Source organism: Gallinula chloropus (assembly GCF_964237585.1).
Source record: "Gallinula chloropus genome assembly, contig: HAP1_SCAFFOLD_231, whole genome shotgun sequence".
Taxonomy (NCBI): Eukaryota; Metazoa; Chordata; class Aves; order Gruiformes; family Rallidae; genus Gallinula; species Gallinula chloropus.
The window spans coordinates 20,741-44,175 of record NW_028168445.1 but is presented as its reverse complement, the minus strand read 5'-3'; the positions used below and the strand labels follow the sequence as shown (position 1 = coordinate 44,175).

The 23,435-nt window shown below is 48.8% G+C and overlaps 1 protein-coding gene across 1 annotated transcript; it reads right to left on the bottom strand.

Annotated features, from left to right (window-relative positions):
* Window positions 1-1,879: 1,879 nt before the first annotated feature.
* Window positions 1,880-9,448, bottom strand: LOC311204451 (tubulin polyglutamylase TTLL13-like; the record flags this gene model as incomplete). The annotated part of the gene is made up of 15 exons (XM_084280875.1): window positions 1,880-1,977; window positions 2,097-2,373; window positions 3,045-3,242; window positions 3,575-3,758; window positions 4,157-4,345; window positions 5,070-5,254; window positions 5,717-5,942; window positions 6,084-6,169; window positions 6,338-6,493; window positions 6,770-6,926; window positions 7,523-7,653; window positions 8,034-8,152; window positions 8,412-8,452; window positions 8,934-9,221; window positions 9,363-9,448. Coding segments are annotated over 15 exons (2,421 nt in total), but the record flags the coding sequence as incomplete, so codon positions are not given.
* Window positions 9,449-23,435: the final 13,987 nt, after the last annotated feature.

Here is a 23,435-nt window from a genome sequence, read left to right as displayed (position 1 = left end):
CCGTGAGAGTACAGAGCCTCCTTCTCTGGCTCCAGAGTGTCACTTTTAGGAACCATAGCCCAATTTTGAATTTTCAGCCCAGAGTTGTGGAGCCCAAAGCCTGTTCTTAGGGGCCAAACTCCTCACACAGCGAAAAAGGCCTCATCTGTTTCATGCTCAAAGCCCTGTTTTCAGCCTCCAGAAGCCCATTTTTAGGCTGTAAAGCATCACTTGAGGGCGCCAAACCCGGTTTCAGGGTGGAAAGCCACATTTTCATTGCTAGAGCTCCACTGTCAGCACCCAAAGTTCTGTTCTGAAGGCCAAAGCCCTGCTGCTGAGGGTCCAGACTCAACTGTGTGGGGCCCAACGCCCTCTTTTCCAGCTCTAAGCCTCCTTGTAGATCCCCAGGCCCTCTAATATGGACCAAAGCTTCATTTGGGCAAGGAGGGGCAAGAGGCTGCTGAGGGGACTGGAAGACAAATGTTGTGAGGGGCGTCTGAGGGAAGCCGGGCTGTTTAGTCTGGAGGAGGCTCAGGGGAATCTCTTCCGAGAGAGGGTTTTTAGGCCCTGGAAGGGGCTGCCCCGGGAGGTGGCGCAGTCGCCAGCCCTCGGGGTATTTAAAATACGTGCAGACGCAGTGCTTAGGTGCCGCAGCTGAAGTTTTGCGGACTCAACTCAGACCAGTGTGATCAAGTGCTGAGCTCCTTTATTGAAACACACACAGAGCTTATACAGGTTTCTGTATCAGTGCACGAGTTCCATTACGTTGCTGTGGGTCAGATGCTCTGCTCACCCGCCTTACCTGCGTCTCACTATGGCTAATAATGGGTTGAGGCTACACAGTCACGCCGTTCCTTTTTAAGGCAGTTGTTCACATTCCTGCAGTTTGTTATCTCATGGAATTGCCTGCAAGCTCGTGTTCTCAGGGACATCTGCTAGCCTGTTACTGCATACTGACACGTCTCTGCTGCCTTCCCCAGGCCTGATTATATGGGGGTCAGGGATAAATCTGGGTGGGCTACAAAACCCACTCCTCTCAAAATGCATTGAAACACTTAGGGACATAGTTCAGTGATGGCTCTGGCAGGCCAGCTTGATGGTGGGACTCGATGATGTGAGAGGTCCCTGCCAGCCAAGACAGCTGAAGGATACTGTGATTCTATGATGCCTTGTGGCCATCAAGGAAGCAATAGGTTCCCCCCATTTAGAGGGCCCAAAGTCTGGTTTATAGCACCTGTGTCATGCTGGGCAGGTCCCATGCCCACCTGCCTGCTTGCTAACCCTGTGAGCACCCGTGGCCCTGTGTGCCCCAAGGTGCAGTTTGGCCCAGGGAACTCCTGGGTTTGCTGCTGTCACGACCCAGACAGTTGTGCTCTGATCTGTATTTCTGTCTACACGTTTATTCGGGTTGGGGAGGTGGATTCCATTCATTGGAGGGCTGGTAGGTGTTGGGCTGGTCCTGTAATTCATTCCTGTCTGTGCTGGAAGCTGGGGTGGAGGTGGGCGGGGTGGTGGGGTCTCCAATATAGTGGGAGCAGGCCCCCTCCTGGTGCTGGGTGGCTGCCAGGCGTCTTTTCCAGATAGAGGAGATGACTGTTGCTGTTGATGCCACCCCGCAGAGGTGCTGGGTTATGTTGTCTGGCAGTTGAGCAGCGAGGTGTAGCTGCTGGTTTTGGACCAGGCAGAGCTGCGCCTGTGGAGACAGGAGGTTTCTGAGGATGTGTCCCAGCTGTGGTGTTGAGGGGTACAGGATTGGCTTCAATGCCATCCACATTGTGCGATGCAGGCGCTCAGCTGCATGTGGAGCTGTGGGCAAAGAGGGCTCTGTGCAGAAAATGGGGTGCGTGGCACCCCTTGGCTCATCTGGGGCTCTACTTGCCTGCTGCTGGCTCTTCTTGTCTCAGAGATGAACGGGAGTTGGGGAGTTGGACTTCCCTGTGCTGGCTGGGGTTCCCGGCGGACAGGTGCCCTTGCGTGAGGACACACTGTGGTCTTCGCCTGCAAGAGCACAGTCATTCATTGGGAGGACAAGCAGAACCCAGCAGCTCTCCTGCTCACCCCCTGGAACCTCCTTGATGGGGTTGCTCAGGGCCAGCGGCGGGGAAAGTGGTACTCACGGTCTGCAGCCTTGATTCCCCAGCCAGGGAGCCTCTGGCCTCTCGCCTGCTGCAATTTGCTGCGCTCATGGCAGGGGATTTGACGTCCCTGGATGTAGAGGGAGCCTGTGGCAGCAGGATCCAAGCCCGGTGTGGCTGGCAGCTCAGTGTTGGCTCTGGGCTTGGGCATGCGCTGGTTTGCTGAAGGCTGGATGTGAGCTCGTGGGAGCAAGGGCAGGCTGAGAGTCAGCGCCTGGTGAGTGTTGTGACCCTTGAGTTCATCACACGGAAACTCCATCTGGGAGGAGAGAAAGCAGCAGCAGCTCAGTTCCACAGGCCTTGACATGAGGTGGGAAGGAAAAGTCGTCTCTGGTCGCCCACAGGTGCTCGCTAAAGCCTGGCCCTGTGCCTTCCCCTGGGTGCAAACCACACTCAGCGCCCTCAACTCAAATGCTCTGAGCGGGCACAGCAGCTGCCTGCATCATCTGCCTGCAGCAGTGCTGACTGCCACCGTCTGCCCTCAGCACTGGTTGAGCCGGAGCAGGCTTTGCGGAGAGAAGTGCCAGGCTCAGCAAGAAAGGCTCTGACCCAGCCCCAGATAAAACTTTGCTGCTGAAAAAGATCCCTTGGAGTTTAGGCAGAGCTTGGGCACACGCACTGCCTTTGCCTCAGGGTGCCTGTGGAGGGCTCATCCCCATCCCTGTTGCATCCTGGTGCAAGGCAGAAGGCAAGGCATGTGGGGAGAGCCGTTGTTTGCAGCGCAGAATTCACCAAGAGCCTTTGGTTGCCCACGCTTCCCTGTAGTCCCCAACGTCCCAGAACTGGAACAAAACCCATGGACCCAGACACCACGTGGGATCTCGTTGAACTGGGCCGCGCCAGGGCTGCTCGATGCCTGCGCGTCATTGCTCACGCCCCGCCCACGAATGGCTCTCCTGTGCCGGCCTCGCAGGGTCGGCCTTCCCTTACTTGGCCTTTGGGCTTAATGGTGCTGAATTCCTGGGTGTCGGCTGGTCCCTTGGCTGTGGGGAGCAGCTGAGAGAGCTGATCCACAATGCCACAGCGGCGGATAAGATTCGCCCACTGCAGAAGAGCCTCCCTTCTTTCCTTCTCCTCCTTTTCCACAATGTCCTGAGGCTGCATAGAGTTGTACTGCATGGGCTGCACCTTTGGAAAGACAGACCCGAGTTCCAGCAAACTTGAAGCCCTAGTGATGCCCGAGAGACACCAAGCCACAGGCTGCTCCCAGCCCTAAGGATAATGACAGACTTGGGGCTGGAGCTGGGACAAGATCCCGGTGGGAGTCCCAACAGCCCTGGGATGGGACAGCCGGGTGCTTGCAAGGGCCTCCCAGCACAAGCTGTCAGCTCTCCCGACATCAGGAAGGGGAGTCAAACCTCGGAGCTCCCTTGCCTGGGAGACACCCCTGGCTAGCCCAGCCCTGATCCACCTTACTGCCTTTGAGGGCCTCATGACCACCAGTGCCAAGAGCAAGGTACCTTCCTGTTCCCTGCGATGCTGAGCCTCTTGGTGAGGAGGATGGTGGGAGCTGTGGGTTTTGCATGGATCTGGGATCTGTCCCCAGCTGACACTCCTTGCAGGTGCTCTTTCCTCTCCGTTTTCTTCTTGATGGTGAGAGCCTCCAGCTTTTCTTTTCTCAGTCGAATTGCCTCCAGCTTCTTCCTGCTGGAGAGCAGGAGTCTCAGTCACCAGGTCAAGAGGAGCCGTAAGAACCAAAGGCGATTACGAGTCTGGACTGAACAGACCCGAAGAGAAGGGTGCAGGGAGATGGGCCAGGAGGACTTGGAAAAGAGACTCGCATGGCTGTGAGAAACCCCCTTGAATTCGGCCATGGCCGCCAGAAGGGTCGAGGATGCCTGTGCCATAGCACAGGCCCAGAAGTCAGTGGAATAGGGAGTCTGCCTCTCCAGAGGACGCACTCCTGCAGATTCCTTCCCTTCCAGCGCTCACCAGCTTAGGTGCATCTGTTGAGCACCAGAGCTGCTCCCAAGAAGGGCTCAGAAGCCAGTGGTCTCTGTGCCAGCCATGTGAGGAGTGGGTTCTCCACAAGGGCAGCGTACCTGGCACACTCCTCCCTTGCTTTGGATGAGGCGGTTTCCCGGAAGAGGGAGATGCTCTGGTTGAAGAACGGCTCGTACTTCTCTGTCCCACACGCCGGGTAAATGCGCCGGAAACCGCCCAGGTGCGAGTTCTCGTACTGTTCTGCCTCCGCCAGCCAGGCAGCCTGGTTGCTCTCCAGCTCCTGACGTCTTCAAACCGGGAGAAAGCACAGGCAGGGAGTTGGGACAGGAGGCTCCAGGTGCTGCCACGGTGAGGGACAAGGGCCTGGCAAGCTTCTTTCCCCATCTGGTAGCCCCTTTTACGTGCGTGCAGGGAACCAACGTGATCTGTGCTCCACCTACCCCCAGAGTGGGCTGGGGAAGCACTTCCAGCTCTCTCCCCTGCTGCCCACGCTTATGCCATGCTGCCCCTCAGCCTTTTCCCCCAGCTAATCCAAGGAGCAGAGAATTTCCTTTAGAAGCCCCTACTCGAGGCGTTCCTGCTACCCCGCACGCTGTCAGGAGCTTTCTTTGCCAGCCAGCGGGGAGCTTGGAGCAGCTGAGGCTGCAGGGGCAGAGGCTGAGTACGGAGTTAACATGCTCAGCAGCTCCAGCCTGGAATTCTCTTGGGTGTCCTAATTGAAATGGGAGCTGGAGGGGTTCCTGCCCACCACCCCCTGCTCCCTGCAGCAGGAAAAGGCCGGGCAGTGGGCTCGATGGGGATGGACCTTGATGCACAGGTCCCAGAGCACCCAGCGCCTCAAGTCTCCTCGTGCCCAGAGACAAGCCCTGGCGCTTCCTTGCAGGATGCCAAAGGTTTGGGAGATTTGTCCTCCGAGGCCATAGAGTGTCACAGCTTCCGGGAGCTTACGTTTGAAGCCTTGGGGAGATCTTTTCTCACTGGGACCTGAGGCACGATGGGGAAGAGCGGTACCTGGATGCACGGCGAGTCTGATGGCTGTGCAGGAGCCGTTTCTTTACGCGCTGCTTGTCTTCCTCCAGCACCTTCCTTCTGTCACAGGCAGGCACGTTTATCAGGCTGATGGTATCGCGGAGAAGCGCGTCCTTCACCTTGCGGTCCAGGCGAGAGTCTGTGGTGAAGCTGGGAGAGTGGTTCACCTGCCAAAACAAGGAGCTAATTCACACCCCAGCTCCCAGCAAGTGCTGCCAGCAGCCAGCCCCAGCCCCAGACCCAGACCCAGTCCTACCGCACACTTTCTGATGAAGTTGGCCGGCCGCTCAGACCCCACAGCCCGCAGGACTGGGGGTGTGGAGCAGCTGTCGGGATTCGGGATGCTATTACAGGTCAAGGCAGCCTTGGGTTCAGGGCACTCCCTGCTCTTGGAGAGGGTGACCAGGGAACGGACAGGGACACCCTCCAGTCCTGCTTAGCCTACAGCAGCTCGCCTGGCTACTTGACTTCACAGCTTGTTGGTTTTGGGACCCAGGTTGCCCTTTTGAAGCAGGTCAGCTCTGTTCAGCCCACCTCCCCTCGTTGCACAGTCTCCCCTCGACCAGCCAGCTATCTGCTTTCCACTGCTTCCAGACTTGCTTCAGCCCAGCAGGAGATTCCCCCCTCACCTCGAGCAGCCACGGCTTCAAATTTCTGTCCAGTAGAACATCAAAGCCCAGGATCTGAAAGCAGGCACTGCCAGTCACGTGCTGAGGAAAGCAACTGCGGTACTGGTGCTTCACAATGGGCTGAGCTGAGATCAGCGTCTTGATAATAAGATCTTCAATATCTTCCCTGAGCTTGGCCGTGTCAAAGTTCTTTTCTGTCATCCAGGCAAACAGGGTGGACATTTTCCTGTGTGCAGGACAGAAGACACTAAGAGCTGCCCTGTGAGACCACGATCGCCCTGAGAAAGGCCCTGGCAAACAGGGCTCCCAAAGGCAGCCTTCCTGCAGGTCGTTCCCCAGGCTCTGCATCATCCACACAAGACCATACCTCTTGCTGCCCTTCACGTCATCCCAGACAAAGTTTTCACTGCATTTGTTGATGGCATAATTGGTTAAATGCATGCAGATGTCATCCTGAGAGAGGAAACGAGAGAGACTTTCATTTACAGTGAGCCACACGGCACCAACACAAACAGCTCACAGACACCCTGAAACACCTTCTGGGAGGAGGAGGCAGGGGTACAGAGTGTGCAAAGAATGGGAAAGAAGCAAGCTGCATGCCATGAAAGCCATCAGACTTGCCTTTTCTACTGGGTTCCTGGTGCTGCTGGGGTTGATGTACTTCACGGTGGCAAAGCGGGCCAGACCCTCCTTGTAAATAAAAATCCTCAGTGGGTCACAAGATGTGACCAGCACATAAACACGAAAGTCAAATTTGAAGCCATCAATGAGGAAAGGCTGTGAGATATAAAAGGCAGAGGGAGCGTGAGAAAAGCAAAGGCTGCAAGGCGGCTGCTGGCTGCCCTGCACGAGGCTGGCTGCCCTGTCTCACTGCTTGTGCTGCTCCCCGGCCCCTCAGCAGTGAGGAGAAAGGCAAGCTTTCGCCAGGCCTTTGCTGAGCTGCGGCCACCTCTGTGCCCCTGGCAGGTCCAGAGGACTCAAGGAGGATGTGGGGTGCTGGAGGAGCTGCGAGGTTGCACACCCCCAGCTCTAGTTTGAGATCGTCCCCCTTACCTTAGAGATGTACTGCTGGCAGATCATGCGCTTGTCCTGTTTGATCTCCTTTGGGTTTCTTGTTATGAGGATGCCTTTTCCCTGGCAGCCACTCTGAGGCTTGCAGATGAACATTCCAATTTTCCACTTGCGTATGTAAGCCTGGAAATCTCCATAGCTGTGGAAGGAAGGGGGAACTGTTAAGAGCTGCAAAACCTCCCAGCCCCAGACCTCTCCCGTAACAGAGGACAGGTTTTCCTGGCCCCAGGAAAGAGCCCCAAGAACAGTCAGAGGCCTGCAAAGAGATGCTCTTGCAGCGAAGATGCTTTCGGTCAGCAAGGGGGAAAATCCTGCTGAGCGGGAGGTGGGTGGGTCCATGGAGCAGGCCTCGTGCCCCTGTCCCGTGCCCTTCCCGGGCAAGCAATGGGCACTGCCCCAGCCCCCGGGAGACGAGAGCCTGCCATGCCGCCCCGCCAATGCCGCCTCTCCTGCTCGCTCCGAGCTGCAGAGAGACCTTCCAGCCAAAAGCCGATTCACACTCCTCCCTCGCCCACTGCCCTTTGGCATTCCGGGTGGGTGCCCCTCCCCAGCTTTAGCCCCTCTGCACTCTGCCTGCAAGACACACGGCCTGAAGCCAGAGACGTGTGCCGACACAGCGCTCAGTCACAGGGAGGGATTCCAAGTCTGAGAGAGGCCCCGCAGCCCACCACAGAGAGGTTCCCGCTGCCTCATTTCCTATCCCTGCTCTCAGCTGCTTTAATGCCCATCACTCACTCAGCTGGCAGGCACCAAGTGCGGGGGAATATCTTGTACTCCTCGGGGAAGAGCTTGAGCATGCGGTTCAGGTTGTGCGCTAACAAGTCCTTCCGGCAGATCTCCATCATGCCTGGGAAGTGGTTGATTTTCTGAAAGAGGTGCAGAGGGAAAAGAGAGTCAGCAAAGGGACAGCAGGGATCCTCCCCCAGAGCTGAGGAAAGCCGCCGCACACGGAAACCAGCGGGTAGAATAGGAAGCTGGGCTTTAAAGCGGTGGCCTTGACCGCCTGCTGAGGGGTTATTCTCCAGCAGTGTCACTGATGGCACCGTACCAGTGGCGCAGCAGAAGCAAAGGCTCGTGAGCGTGCATCCTCTGGAACCTAAGCAGACAAGGTCCATGGGTGATTCTTTGGACGCTTCTGTTTCCTGATGCGACACGCTGTTCCATTACGTCCCCCGCGTATTCTACTTCCCTCCCCCCCCACCCCTTACTGAGCTCCTCCTGCAGCTCTTGACAGGGGGGTACTTACCTGAAACCATTTCATTTTCACCATGTGCTCCAGAGAGACTGAGGTGTCTGCCCAACACACCGTCCACTCCTCGGTTTCTCCCGCTTCTCTAAGCCCGCAGCACTGTGCTGCCCGCCGCACTGGACCAAAGAGAGCAGGTGACAAAGGGGCCAGGCAGAGGGGCCCCGGGAATGCTAAACCCCCAGTGTAACCAGGGACATGGGGGTGGTCAGAACACTTCAGCCTGTGCTTCCAACTACAGATGCAAAGTACCGGCAGAGACCTTCAGGAGGTGACCGAAATGCTTTATGCAGCTAAACACAGCCCAGACCTTGGCTGCCAGTATTCCGGGAGCTCTCAGCCCCCTGAGTCCACATGCCTCAGGGTCCCAGGGCTTACCACTCTCATACTTGCAGCTGGTCAGGTTGATGGAGGGAACACTGGAATGGAATTAGACAAGAGAGCAGCCGCTCAGCAGGGACCTGGACACTGGGCTAAGGGGCAATTCTGCCTCAGAGCCAAGAGTGGCTCAGCAAGCCATGAGGTGATGTGGCAGAGGGGCCCTGAGCAGCAGCCTCTCCTTGGCCGTGTCACGCTCAGGCTCAATGGGATTCCCGGCTCAGGGGAAAGAGCGAGCACCTCTTTTTCCCATCCCTGGTGCTGCCCCATCTGCTCCATGGGACTGTTGGCTGTTTTAGCCTGTTCCATGGGGACTGGGGTTCACCCAAGGGGAGCACAGCAGGGCTAGTTGTGGAAGGCTCATGCTTTCCTGACAGGACATCTCCTGAGGACGGCCGTCTCTGAGGCTGAAAGCCGGCACTCAGCTGGGCAGCCTGAGAGCCATGGCCCTGGGAACAGGGCTGTGACAAACCCAGGGCTTGGAGATGTGCTCCTTGCTGCGCAGCCTCCCCCCAGACCAGCCAGCTGTCGGCTCTCCACTGCTTCCGGTCTTGTTTCAGCCCAGCAGGAGATTCCTCCCTCACCTTGAGTAGCCATGGCTTCAACGTTCTGTCCAGTAAAATGTCGAAGCCCAGGATCTCAAAGCAGGCACTGCCAGTCACGTGCTGGGGAAAGCAACTGTGGTACTGGTGCTTCACAATGGGGTGAGCTGAGATCAGTGTCTTGATAACAAGATCTTCAATATCTTCCCAGAGCTTGGCCGTTCTGAGGTTGTTTCCTCTCATCCAGGCAAAGAGGGTGGACAGTTTCCTGTGTGCAGGACAGAAGAACCTAAGAGCTGCCCTGTGATACCACAATAGCCCTGAGAAAGGCCCAGGCAAACAGGGCTCCCAAAGGCAGCCTCCCTGCAGGTCGTGCCCCAGGCACTGCAGCATCCCCACAAGACCGTACCTCTTGCTGCCCTTCACGTCATCCCAGACAAAGTTTTCACTGCATTTGTTGATGGCATAATTGGTCAAATGCATGCAGGTGTCATCCTGAGAGAGGATACGTGAGAGGCTTTCATTTACTATGAGCCGTGATTGAGGGATGGGACACAGCTTCATGCAATCAAATGTCAATTTATTGTTTGCAATTGGAGGCATATATACGCTTTGCAAGCTATGTCTGCTTGAGCTTGATTGGTGCTTCCTATAACATTCTGTATTTGAGAACTGCTCATTGGTTAAACACAAACAACAAGGCTTACATGACTATTGTTATGTAAACATAAATAATAAATAATAAAAGGATAAATATCTTCTTAGCACAGCTTGTTAGTTCTTCTTTTCAAGGCTGGCTGCTTCCTTCTCTCACAATTTATCACCCCATGACTCTCAGCCCTGCACGAGGCTGGCTGCTCTGTCTCACTGCTTGTGCCGCTCCCCGGCCCCTCAGCAGCGAGGAGAAAGGCAAGCTTTCGCCAGGCCTTTGCTGAGCTGCGGCCACCTCTGTGCCCCTGGCAGGTCCAGGAAGGTGCAGGGAGAGGACACAAGGAGGATGTGGGATGCTGGAGGAGCTGCGAGGTTGCACACCCCCAGCTCTAGTTTGAGATTGTCCCCGTTACCTTAGAGATGTACTGCTGACAGATCATACGCTTGTCGTGTTTGATCTCCTTTGGGTTACATGTTATGAAGATGCCTTTTCCCTGGCAGCCACTGGGAGGCTTGCAGATGAACGTTGTGGTTTTCCTCTTGTGTCTGTAGACCTGCAAATCTCCATAGCTGTGGGAGGAAGCGGGGGCTGTTCAGAGCTGCAAAAAACCTCCATCCCCTGAGCTCGCACGTACCAGCCCACCCTGTCCAGCTCCAGCTGCCCCAAGATTACAGGGCAATTACGTGTCCAGTTACAGAAACGGCCTCCCAGGCAGCCACGATCTCTGCAAAGCCAAGAAAAGGGGCATCAGAGGGTACCAGGGTTCCCGATCTGGTGGGAGCAGGTCCACCCCTGGTGCTCTGCGGCTGCCAAGCAGCGTTTCAGGATGATGACGATGGCTGCTGCAGATGCTCCAGCTCTCAGAGGAGCTGGGATCGGTTGTCCGTCTGTCCCGCTGCGAGGTGCAGCTGGCAGTGTGGGACCAGGCTCCTGAAGCTGCAGCCAGGTGCCTGTGGAGACAGGAGGCTGCCGAGGCTGATGCAGGCTTCTTGAAAAGAAACCCCAGGTTTAGGGAAGGGGTGGCCCACCAAGAGCTTTCCATCCCGGCACATTCTGCGTGGGACCAGATGCTGTGTGCTTTCAGTTTTGGAGATGGGGTTCAAAAAGTGCAAGAGAGTTTTTGAATCATAACATTACTCAGACCTGGGGAACTGCAGGCCCTGCACAGCCCCTGCTTTGAGGGGAACGAGCACAACCCAAGGAGCCCTTGGGCTTGGGGCACCACCACGACTGGGACCCAGGAGTCCTGGTGGCTCTGTCCCTAAGAGAGGGCTCTGGTCAATTCAAGCTTAAAAGAACAGGCACAGTCACACACCAGCATGTTCCAGCCACCCCAGCTGTGACAATGATCCTTTTTCTAAAAAAACCCAACCCACAAAGCCCCCAAATAATCTGAGCCCTGTGAAATTTAGGGGGTTAGATCACAGTTTCCCCTTTCCCAACCCTCCCATGCTCACCCACAGGCGCTGGGCCAACTCGTGAGTTGAGACACAAACAGTTTGTGGGACACGCACACACACACACAGAGAGGGATAATAATATTATAATAATAACAACAATAATACAAACAATAATGGGACACATGACAGTCTCCTAAAAGTTCTTTCAGAGGCACAGGCCTCTGCTCATGCACAGACGGCATATGCGAAGTTTCACTGTGAAGCCTTATGGGGACGGTTTCTGAAATAAGACAAGCAATTTTAATCAGAAGAAGCCTTTCACCTTGCATTTGGCAACTGAGGGAGATGGGGAGCCAGCACTACAGAGCAGACACCAGAAAAGGATGCAGGAACCCCCCACCTCCTGTCGTCTTGGAAGCTGTGAGCTGACAGGTAAGGAGCAGAAAGCTGCACATCAAGTGAAACAATATGGAAAGAGTTGGGAAAGAGGAACTTGTTCAGTTCAAAAAGAAGACAGGACATTGCCATGTCCAAAAAAGCACGAGGCCTGACAGGGACTCCCCACCGCTGCCCTTGGGAGCTGCTCCATGGCTGGGAGCAGGGTCAGGCAACGGTAGGGATGCGCTGGGGGACCCCCACTGACAGACAGGAGAAGGAGCAGTCAGAGAGAAGGTTTAGGCAAGCAGCAAACACATGGCTGCTGCACCGTGGCTGTCAGCTTGGAGCTGAGCTGCCTTTTCCCCACACTCCTGCAGCTCTCCACAGAGGCTGAGGGTTTCAGGAGCTGCTTCCCAAGGGGACGCGTTGTGGCTGTCAGCTGACAAAAGCTGTACTTGCTGGGCTGTGGGGGTGGCTGGACAGCACCGGGAGCTGCTGCAGGAGCCTTGCCTGAGGTTCCTGCTGGTCTCAGAACAATGTGGCTGCCAGGACTTCCAGATCCTGATGCCTGGGCTGCTCTGAGCACTGTTGCAGTTCTGTGTAGCTGTGCTGCTGAGATGGCTTTTGAAAGCAGCAGTTTCAGCTTTCTGCCAGCTCCAGACTATAAACATCAGCCAGTTTGAGGCCAAAGTTGCCGCTCACCAGGGCCGAGCCAGTCGGAGATGGTCACAGCGCCACTGTGAGTCACATCGAGGAGAAAAACACCAAACTGCTGCCAGAGGCACTTTGCCACTGGAGAAGGGAGTGAGAAGATGTAACAAGCTGCACAGCCACCCAGGCCAGGCCCAAAGGAGAGTGGGGGGAAGAATGAAGAAGGAGAGTTTCCCCTGCAGCTCGTGGGGAAGACCCTGGTGAGTGTGGAATGCCCTCCCACAGCTGAGACGGGAGACAACTGGGGAGGAATGGACTGAAAACCCCCATTCCCCATTCCCTGCCCCTCCCTGTGCTGCCATGGGGGGAAGAAGGGAGTGAATTTATCATTAAAGTCAAGTGTGTGAAGAGGCGAGGGGTGGGGGGGAAGGAGACGTGTCAAGATCTGGGGAAGGAAAGCAGCTTGTGAGGATCCACCGGAACCCCACTGCCCGTTCCCTGCCCCTCCCCACACCGTGTTGGGGGGTGTCCTGGTTTTGGTCAGGATGGAGTTAACTTCATCTGGAGCAGCGGATGGAATGCTGTGTTTGAGAGTTAAAATGAAAGCAGTGCTGGTAACACCCTGGTGTTTCTAGTTGCTGTCAGACAGTCAAGGACTTTCTCAGCTCTTCATATTTCTCTGTTCATGAGAAAGGAGGGGCGAAGCCAGGACAGGTGACCCAAACTGGCCAAAGAGAGTATTCCATGCCAATTACGTCATGCTCAGTATAAAGGGGGCTGATGGGAGGAGGAGCAGGGGCGGCTCCGGGACGCGCGGTTCTTGAGGGACGGTCGGGTTCTGGGACGGCTCTGGGTGGCACGGCCTGAGCTGTGGGTTCGGTGAGAAACTGCATTGGGTATCAACAGCTTCATATATTTTTGCTCTAAAGTCCTGTCAGCATTGTTATGTTGTATCTTTCTGTTATCTTAGTAAACTATCCTTATCCCAACACACGGGCCTTTTAGTTTCTTGGTTTTGGGATTATTTGCCCCTTCCTTTTCGCTTCCCTTGCCTCTCCCCCTCCCCCTTCCCTCTTCCCCTGCTCTTCTCCTTTAAGGAGCAGGCAGCTGCGTGGATCTCGGCTCTCAGCCGGGGTAAAACCACGACGGGGGGGAAGAAGGGAGTAAAGTCCTGAATGAAGTTTAAGTCTGCTGAGAAGGGGAGGGGTGTGGGGGAAGGTCCTTTAAGACCTGGCCGCTTCGCATTTTTATTCCGACTCCGGTTCACTGGGTGTATTAGCTGCAGTAGTAATAAATCACTTCCCTTAATTCTTTGCTGAGTCTGCTTTGCCCATTGCACTAACTAGAGAGTGATCCCTCTGTCCTTATCTCAAGTTCTGAGCCTTCAATATATATTTTCTCCCCTTTTCAGCTGAAAGGGGGAGTGAGCGAGCGGCTTTGGTGGGCATTTGGCCTCTAGCCAGGGCCAAACCACCACAGCACCAAGTCTTCCGTGGGCATGACTTGGTCCCCTCAAAAGGGAGGATAACTCAGGCCCAGCTTTCTCTGGGAGCTGTTTCTCTGGAAGTGTGTTTCTAGGCTGTTTGTGTACACCAGCATCTGTCATTCCTGGGGCAAGGAGCATGCTGAGAGTCTGTAAGATGGCTGTCCAGGGCACAGAGACAGGGGATGATGCTATGTTCTTGCCAAGGATAATCCCTGGGAACAAGTCCCTGGGGGATTCCTTGTTCTGGAATTTCCTGGGATCTTCTCTAGCCAAGAGCTGTTAGCAGATATTTTGAGGAAGGGGAATAAAAAAATGGAGAACGTCTATTTTTCTCCAATGCTTTCACTTTTCCTATCCCTAAAACACTCATCAGCCTTTTTGTCTTTTTCCTGGACAGGGCATGTGAGTTGCAGGACCTGTTCTGTGGTCCAAGAGCTATTCCATGGCAAGTGAGTGGTGTTCAGCGCTCACTGACCTGTCTCCCAGCTGCACCCTGATGAGAGCTGACAGAATGAGGAGTCAATCTGAGACAACAGGACGGGGCTCGCTCCCCCCCACCCCTCATCCTCCCCCCCTGAGCTTGTTGATCAGGGCAATGCAGATCATAGAATGGTCAAGATTGGAAAAGACCTTCACGATCATCAAGTCCAACTGTTAGCCCTTGTCAGGGGCTGTGTCAGCCCAGCTCTGCCTGGATTCTGCCCTCACCCAGACCCTCAGGCAGGGGTTTTGCAAGTCCATGTGGGATGGAGTTGGAGCGAGGCAGGGCTCAGGCACTGGGCGAAGCTAAAAGAGTAGGTACCTCATGGGAGCAGGGTGAACTGAGGGCTGTCAGCGAACTGAGGAATCACCAGGGGTGGAATTTCCTTCTCCCCTCGAATGCACCCTTCCCATGGTGTGCATGCAGAGCTGGTCTGTGGGACCATGGCACAGGCAGTGGGGCAGGGTCAGCACAGGGAGAAGGTTCTGGCAGATGCCAAGAAGCAGCTGCTGGGGGTAGGAGCAAGGGAGCCCTACCAAAAATGAATTCTTCTACAGTCCTTAATCAGTAAAGTCTATTTTGGGATTTGGTTGGAGGTATTTAAGAGATTATCAACAGGTAATAGTTTATTGAGCAAGGGATATATCACAGTATGTATAAATAAAGTTGGCATTTTTCCCTTTTAGAAGAATGCTGTAACAATGCACCAAAAAACTTTTCCTGGGAACATGACACAAAGGACATTTTACTAAAGATGCTAATAAGTTAAATTTGAAATAAATCTAGGCAAGTGTTTTGGTATCACACAGAAAGCACAGAAATGTATATCCAGTTTTGAAAGTTAGAGAGGACAAAAACAATGGGTCCTTCTAACGATTTGGTATGCTTCTGGCATTTGCTTGGGAACCAGAATCCCAAGAACAGACTACACAACCTCAGAGGCCAGAGAGACATTATACTATCACATAGGAAAAAACTCGTAATCATCTATCCTACCTAGATTTCAATAAATGGTAATTATAAACTTATTTCTGCTTATTTTTTTATGTAGATATCCCTTTTATGTCTTTAAAGAAAAACCCACAAAAAAAGTAAAATAAATAGTGCTTGATAGGAAAGTATCACAAATCTTGCAGCAGAAAGATGTGGAGAGCTCCATTAACAACTTTTTAAAAGAGGGGTCTGAATTATGCAGCAGTCTGACATTCAGAGTGCGTTACTCTACCCCTGTACAACTTCTCACAGCCCCATCCCCAAAACACAGCAGTCATTTCAAAATAAACTCTCTTGAAGCTAAAGTCCTTATTTTTTGTTCCTTAGTCGAAAATGGAAACCGTTTAATCTGAATTCCTCTTTCAAAAACCAAGACCCGTTCACAGAATAATATTTTTCATCTGTACTATCAAGAAGTTTGACATTATTTTGCGTCTATTTTTATTGTTATAATACTATGATGATTAGAGTTTGCAGAGAACCTCTGAGCTCAGAAAGACAGGTGAGGCAGGCTTTCTGACAGATGTCTGATCTCCTCTTCCCCCTATCTACACTGCCATAAAGTCATCTCCTGTTTTGCCCTACCCCACTGTGCTTCACATCATCTTTCTAAGCACCCTGGTGACTTTTCTATTGGCCAATAGATAACAGATGTCATCAGTAGAAAGTTATCTTCATGCTGACTGACCTGCTGCCTGCAACCAGAGTATTTAACAGCTGAGTTGTTCCTGCTTTTCCCTCAGACAACAGGGAGAACAAACATTCAGTTTTCTCTCTTCTGCCCAGCTTTGGCTTTCCATAAAACATACAATTTCAAGATTCATACCTTCCTTCAAATTTAGATGAAGCTGAATAGCTAGTTCAAAACCTACTGGGGAGGGATTGCAGACAAGAAGTCAGATAGCTTTCATCCTTGCTCTCAAAAAAAAGAAATAGCAAAACTGTTCAAAAGTTCACCAGACAGCAAAGGCAGCAATTGTGTAGCACCTTTCTAGCAAAGAAAACCAAAAGAATTTCATTGTTATTCTTAATGAGGCCAGAATTCTGTCCGAGTAACATGAGTATAATCAGAATTATCTCTATTTCAAAGATAGAGATCACCCAGTCCTGTCGTTTTTCCCAATACTTAATACTGCAAATATCTAACAGTGGAGAACTAGGCCAGCACACACTTCAATGTTAAACTATTATCTTTTCAAGCCACCAATACTTGTGAGCTTTAAATCTGCACATGTTAAATATGGATCTCATTCTGTTAAGATGTCTATTCTTGATTACAAAGTAATCAAGAAGTGAAAGGACTTATCCAAACACAGTCCTTTTTTTTTCTAATCTCAGAAGTGGATTTAAGTCTAAACATGTCTTCTTTAGGTATTACACTGAGCCAGCCAGCATATGAAAAACCCCCACATATTTGCTAGCAAGATTAGGTCCAGAGCAACAGTAGGAATGACATGGTGGTTAAGGGGACTGACTAGCATGCAGGGACAGTCAAGCTCATTTGACTGCACTTCAGATAAAGTATTTAATATGGGATTGTAGATTTTTACTTATATTCACTAACCCAATAAATCCAAGATAATAAAAGTACCGAGAAAAAAAAGTTTCTTCAGTGTCTCCAATAACATTCCTTTGGTGATCAGTTTAGTGATCACATAACTACAAAACCATAATATTTTTCCTATTTTGCCAATATGGCCTAAATAAGAATACAAAAATAAAAGAGAAATTTAAAAATCCAAATTAATAAGGAATCTCATGTACTATTATTCAATATTCTTATTATTCCTAAACACAGCAGATTATTTAATGCATGTTTGGAATGGAATACGTCTATTTTAAAAGATAAAGCAGATTTTTCAACCTCCGTCAATTCATTAGTGTATTTTTTTTAATTAGACTCCAAAGCTACAATAATTAAAACTATATGTAGGGAAGAAATCTCTCATTTTTTATGTTATATTACTTCTTCAGCATTATTATAAGCCCAGTCTGCCTGATGTGAGTCTAATTTTCTACTCAATCTTACGCTGAGTCCCACTGGGAAAGTGAGATATTGTGATTATTAAGAAAAGCAGAGAAAGAAGAGATTAAAGACTCCCTGCTAATGAGTAGAAGAGAAAAAGAGATGTGCCAATCTACAGAGTAGTACCTCTAAATTGAACTGCCAAATAATAAACAACAAAAGGAAATAAACAATTCTTCATTACAGAGAGAGATATTTTTAGATATTCATAGATAATAAGCGCAGAATGAACAAAAATACTGTTAAAAAGAGAAAACACCAAGAGTCATGCACAAATTGGACTACTTACCTTATAGCCTTTGACAAACAAATACAATACAGACATCAAGTACATTCATTAAACATTTCTAAATATAGATGAATAATGAAGGTTAAGCAATTGTACAGACAAAATACTTAGAAATACCACGGTTTGAGGTACTTGCACTCCCTTGTACTCCCAAAATCTTAATTCTACATAATCTAGAAAAAACACTATTATTAAAATGGCTTTGGAGGCTGTCTACAATGCAAATTCTTTCAAGTTTGATATTACAGCATCAGGTAAAATTTTTCTGTTTGCAATATTGGTGAACAGAGACCCCCCTCTCTTCGGGAGATCTCAACGCATTTTACAATGGAGGAAAAAATTTAGGTGGAGAAAATGAGGGAGAAAAATCCAATTGAATGTCTAAAATTATTAATACCACAGAGGCATGAGTAAGAAATATTTTATTTAAAACTTCATATTGTTACAAAGCAGTATTTTTACATTACCAAAGGGAACTTGATGCTACTTGAAAGAATTACCACAAAGACTGGTGGAACTGTAAACTTACCCACATCTATCTATTATATGATTGGAAAATATCCTTAAAGTACTTTTGAGAATATGTAAAAGAAAGAGTATTCTGACCTTGCCTCACACAAATACAGAACTAGCTGTGATTAAAGGAAGGTAGAATGAGCAAAAAAAACCCCAAACATATTCTCTGTGCAAACTGAAGCTTGATAGGGTGACAACATCTGCTCATGTAAAACTAGAAGCGAATTGCATGGTCTCTTATTGTAAGTAGCCTCGACACTAACTGTTGGGTAAGCAGCACAATTAAACATGCAAAACTTGACTCTCTGCAAGAAATGAATAGAAACAAGAATATCCACGTGTAATACTAATAACACCAGATTCTAAGACGAAAGAAAACCTTTGTGGTGACCTGGAAGGAGCATTCCAAAAATAACAGAACATACAAATACCTAACAAGATAGAAGTAGATGCTCTACTCCCACTCAGTGTTCTGTCTAAGCTGGTAAGGTCAATTCAAGTCTTATTGTCTGTTGTATACTAGAAGCCAATTGTTTCACCTTCATTCTTTGTGAAGTTTTCTATGCTGTAAAGCATTACCCCATGTCTTGGTTCCCTACCCAAACTGAGTTTTTAACCAGCAATCTTATGCTGCTCTGTATGTTCAGATCCCCCAGTCTTTGCATCATCTGCACCTTGTCTATGTCATTTATTCCAGGCCACTGACAAGACCTTAAACACTGTGTGGCCATCCCTGATTGAGATGACAAGACCCGTGCCTGTTTGATGATTATTTATGACTTGTTTAGTAACTCTCATGCACTGGGACAACTTTGTATTGTTCTAGCTGCTTAATCAAAAGTCTTTGCCCTCCCAAGTCTCCCATTGCCATAAAGAAAGCCTACATCAACAGGTCTCTCATATCTATCAACCCAAATTGTAATCTCATCAGAAGGGTGTCATATCAGCTTCACAATGTTTGTGTTCCACAAGTTTAAGAATTATTATTACCCCTATTTCATTTTTACAATTGAGTCCAATATCAACCATGTCATTATTTTGCCTAAGATGGATATCGGTCTGACAGGCCTATAATTACCATTGTAACCTCTTTCACCCTTTCAAAACATTGGCTCAACAATAGATTTCTTCTCATGTTCCGGAATTTTCCAGTTCCAGGTTTATTGAAAAGTGATGGCAATGGTCCACTGAGCTCCTCAGACAGTTTTTCTATAAGATTTGGTCACTTACTATAAAGAGATTTCGATTTTAAAAGGTCCAAGGTTAGCAGCCTGTGACCATTTTTATCCTCATTCGTTGTTGAAACAAGGTATTTCAGTTTCAGCATCATCATATGGCCAGCATTCTGGATCACCACTAACTTTCAATTCCACATTAACTTGTTACAAGTCCCACTAGGGAAAGACAGCAAATGAGGCAATAAGAGAGAAATATATGGTAGTCCTCTTCAGGGAATAAAAAGGGTTGTAAGGGGAGAATATCAGTCCTGGAGAATCCAGAAAAGGCAAAGTTTATTGGTTCCCGGGGTGAGGACTGCTAAGGAACCCAAGGGATTTGAAGAGACAGCAACAATTTGGAAGCTGAAGAAGAAAAGTCTGCAGGCACAAATGAAAATCTGTTCAGAATGATTCCCTGTAAATCCATAATCTTCATCTATGCATTTTTTTTCCTCCTCTCATCTCTAATTATTTACCACCTTACAACTCCTCCGCTGCTGCTAACCCCTACCTACTTCCACTTAACCAACAATCCCACTGGTAGCACTCTCTTCTGTGCCTCCTAAATCCACCCAGATGACATCACTGAATGCCTTTCAGCTGGGAAACAAGTAATCTTAGCTCAAATATGGCAGACAGGTTAGCACAGAATTGCAGAAAAGTAGTTGTGACAGAAATCACATTGACTACTTTTGCTTTTCCTGCATTATTGTACACATTTCTGCCATTTTCACAGAGTAACAAGCTAAAATCATCATTAGGATTTTTTTCTCTAAAAAACTTTCTAAAGTCCTTAATTCCAATGGTCTCAGGTTTCTCCTTGTTTCCTTCTGCATCCTTTACAAATGTCTTCAATTCCTACCTTCTCATTTATATTAATTTATTCATTGGTATCAACTTCCCTTTTTTCCCATTTGTTTCATCAGAGATTACAGCTTTCCCTTCCCCCGTAAGCCAGGTTAGGTTTTAACTGTTGGGAAAATCTTCATTAAAAAATACCAGTGAACTGACCCTGAAACATTTAAGTCAAGACATCCCTAGTTTGATAAAACTTTTGTCAAAGCCAGCAGAGGACTGAGGAAGAACTCAGATGGGGTGCCTGGGGACTACCAAAGGACCATGAGACCTCTCTGGATTCTTGGTTCTGGGGAAGATCTCCAAAACCTCAAAGCTTCCCGTTTCTAAAACAGAAAAAATAATAAGTCAAAAAGGAAAAAAAGAACCCAACAACAATAAAACCACCAAACCCCACCACACTTTAAATTCTCAGTCCTTAAAAACAAAGAAATGTATCTCTCAAACTCTTTAGAAACAGAGACATCTGAGTGGGGACTTCAAGCATACAGAATGGTCTTCATATATGCTTGTCTATATTACCAGTTCTTGCTTAGTTATCCATGGCTCACTCAATTCCAACATTTTATATTTTTAAATTTGTTCTTCCAACTCATCAAAAGTCCTGGGAAGTGATGAGTGCCTCTCTGGGCGAGAGTGACTGGCAGGTGCTGTGCAGGCACGTGTGTCATGAATGTCACAGACAACATGGAGGCCTCCTCAGAGAATGCCACTGGGAGAGACAGCTTGTCTTCTGGCAGTTTGTAAATAGAAATCCAGTGGGAGTTACATGGATTTGAGTTACCAGTCACTTTATTCTTGCCTGCTGTCTACAGGAATCAGGAGAATAAACAAGTACTCTTCACCACAGCACTTCCCATCCACAGTGGAAGACAGAGTCTATTCAAAACAAACCATTACAAAGAATAATCTCTCTTTTGTTTTATCAACATCCCAATCGTGTTGTTACGACTGCAGTCATGGCCAAATAGCTATCACAGACCTATATTTCCACAAAACGCATTTTTATGATGTGCATATTCTCTCCTTTTTCAAATAAAGCACACATGCCATGCACAAATGCTGATAGGATCCTGAAAGCAAAGTCCTTTAGGGAAGCAATAACACGAGCACGACTTCTGCTGCTTATTTTATTTAGAGACACCTGGACATTGAGCAGAGAGAGAGTTCGCCAAGAGCTCTCTCACATACAGATGGAGGGAGCACGCTTTCAGCATAAACCGATCCTATTCAGAATAATAAACTCCATTGTATATTTGCCATGATCCTTTTTTGGGTTTTGGGGGTTTTGTTTGTTTGTTTGCTTCACTTACTGCACCTTTTTGTCAAGAGAATAGAAGAGCAAAGAGCAGCAATGCCTAGAGTTATATTCAGTGAAATGCAGATATCAGGAAAGCCTTGGAACACATATACTGTTGTTGTCTTTTGGTCTGCATCTCCCTAAGACAGCTGACAGGCATGAGAGGATTGTATTCTCTAAGGCTATCTCCAGGAACTGGCACCTGACACAACAGGACACGCACCTTCAGAGAAATGCCTGCGTGCCCGTGAATGGCTGAGAGGCACAAAGCCAGCAGGTGGCACTCAGAAACACGGGCTGGGGTCTGGCCGGGATCTGCTCTTCCACACTGCACGTGGCAGGCAGATCTCTCGCAGCAGTCGCTGGGCTACATAACCGTCCAGAAACAAAACATGAAACATAAATTCCTGTTAGGCAGGGTCTGATTTTTTGACCAAATTTTGGAGCAACGTCTATGAACTCTTAGTCCCAGGTGAAATACTGTGTCCGTGACATCTCAAAAGTCGCATTCACATTACCCGACCAGGAAAAAATCACATACTCCCCTGTTCCATTTTCTTCTTCTCTTCACCCAAGTGTCATTTGCCTGTGCAAAGGAGATTTCCACGCATGATTACATTTCTCAGGTTTCAAGAGTGTACAAATTGTATCACTCTTCCGTGACAGGAACCTGCCGGTATGGGACTGGTATCTTTTTCCACTACCTTCAAAGTATCTGAGCATCTGCAGGCAACTGTCTGTACCTATTCACTGAATATGCTGGCTCATTTTTGAATGGTTTTGCCCCTTTTTTCTCCCCCCTTTCTTGCAATATGTAGCCATTTGCTCAAATTAGCATGTATCCAAGCTCAAAACTATAGCCGTCATCTTGCATTGGTAGACATTTAGCACTGTTTTATTAACGATTAAGCCAAGGCTGCTTCAGTTTGTGAAAAGGCATCACTAATGGTCACCAGCCTCCGCTGTCAATAGATAACAAGAAGTCAGTGCTGCTTGTCATTCCTTGAGAGACACTGCATCCAAGCCTGCCACTTTAAGTGCAGCTCTCATTATTTATTCTCTTTCTTCTACACAGCCCGTTATCAAAACAGACTGCCTTTCATATTTCACAATTTTTAAAAGTTTAAAACTTGACATTTACAGGTTGGGGTTTTTTTTTCCTCCCCTAATTAGACTTCCTGGGGGGTGGGAAACCACCACTAAAAATTAGCAAACTTGGATCATATTGCTAAAATCTTAGTTCCTGCATTTTTACAGTTCCTTCCCAAGGCTATATCCTCCATTTTACAGAGGACCCTATATATGGGTCATTAAGAACAAAGCCCATACTTAATACACTCACTAAAAGGCTAGCCATACAAATGATCCCTAGTCAAGCAGACCCTCTAATGTGGCAAGACAGGCAAGACATCCAGAGAAGCCACAACAAGGATAAAATAAAATAATGTTTACAGCTCTTTTATCCTTTTATCTTTTTTTTTTCTTTGAATATGAGCCTTATTGTTCATCCAGTATCAGAGCATACATAGCACAAAATGAAACAAACCACAAAATAAGCATATCCCTTCCCACTACCAAGAAATCCAATAAGAACAAAACTCTCCATTCAGATATATAGAGTACACAGCTTGTGAGATAAAACTATAAGCTCAGAAGTACTTCAAGACATAATAAAAATTCATATAGTGCTTCAAAATCCTTCCTACTCCAACCACAGAGTCAGTGTTGCTGACCATGTCTCCTGATAAGAGGGGGAACTGCTACATGCTCAGATTTAATTTTTTAAGTGATACAAACCTGTATATTGTTCCCTCTAAATGACCAGGTGGGATGTTTCTGAGGGTTTGGGTTTGTTTTTTTCCCCTTCTCACAAGAGGGATACATATAACATACTTGGCCAAATTGGTTGTGTTCTGTTGTTTTTATTAAAATAATTACATTGTGTATATATATCCAGAGAGGCTTAGGGGATTTTATTTTTAAATTATTTTATCATTAACTCCAGTTAAACATTCAAATGAATAAGAAAATAAATCTTATTCTAGTTAAGGATTTTTTTTAGCTGGCTTTACAAAGTGCAGACTATTTTTGTATAAGCCAGACCCAAATTTTACAGACCTGATTGAATTACTCTCAACCGTGAGGAGATCATTTTCTTCATCATTGAGTCAGAATTCTGGCATAACAGTCAGATTTCAAAGGCAACACTCAGAAATTGTCAGCCTGCATGGATTCTCA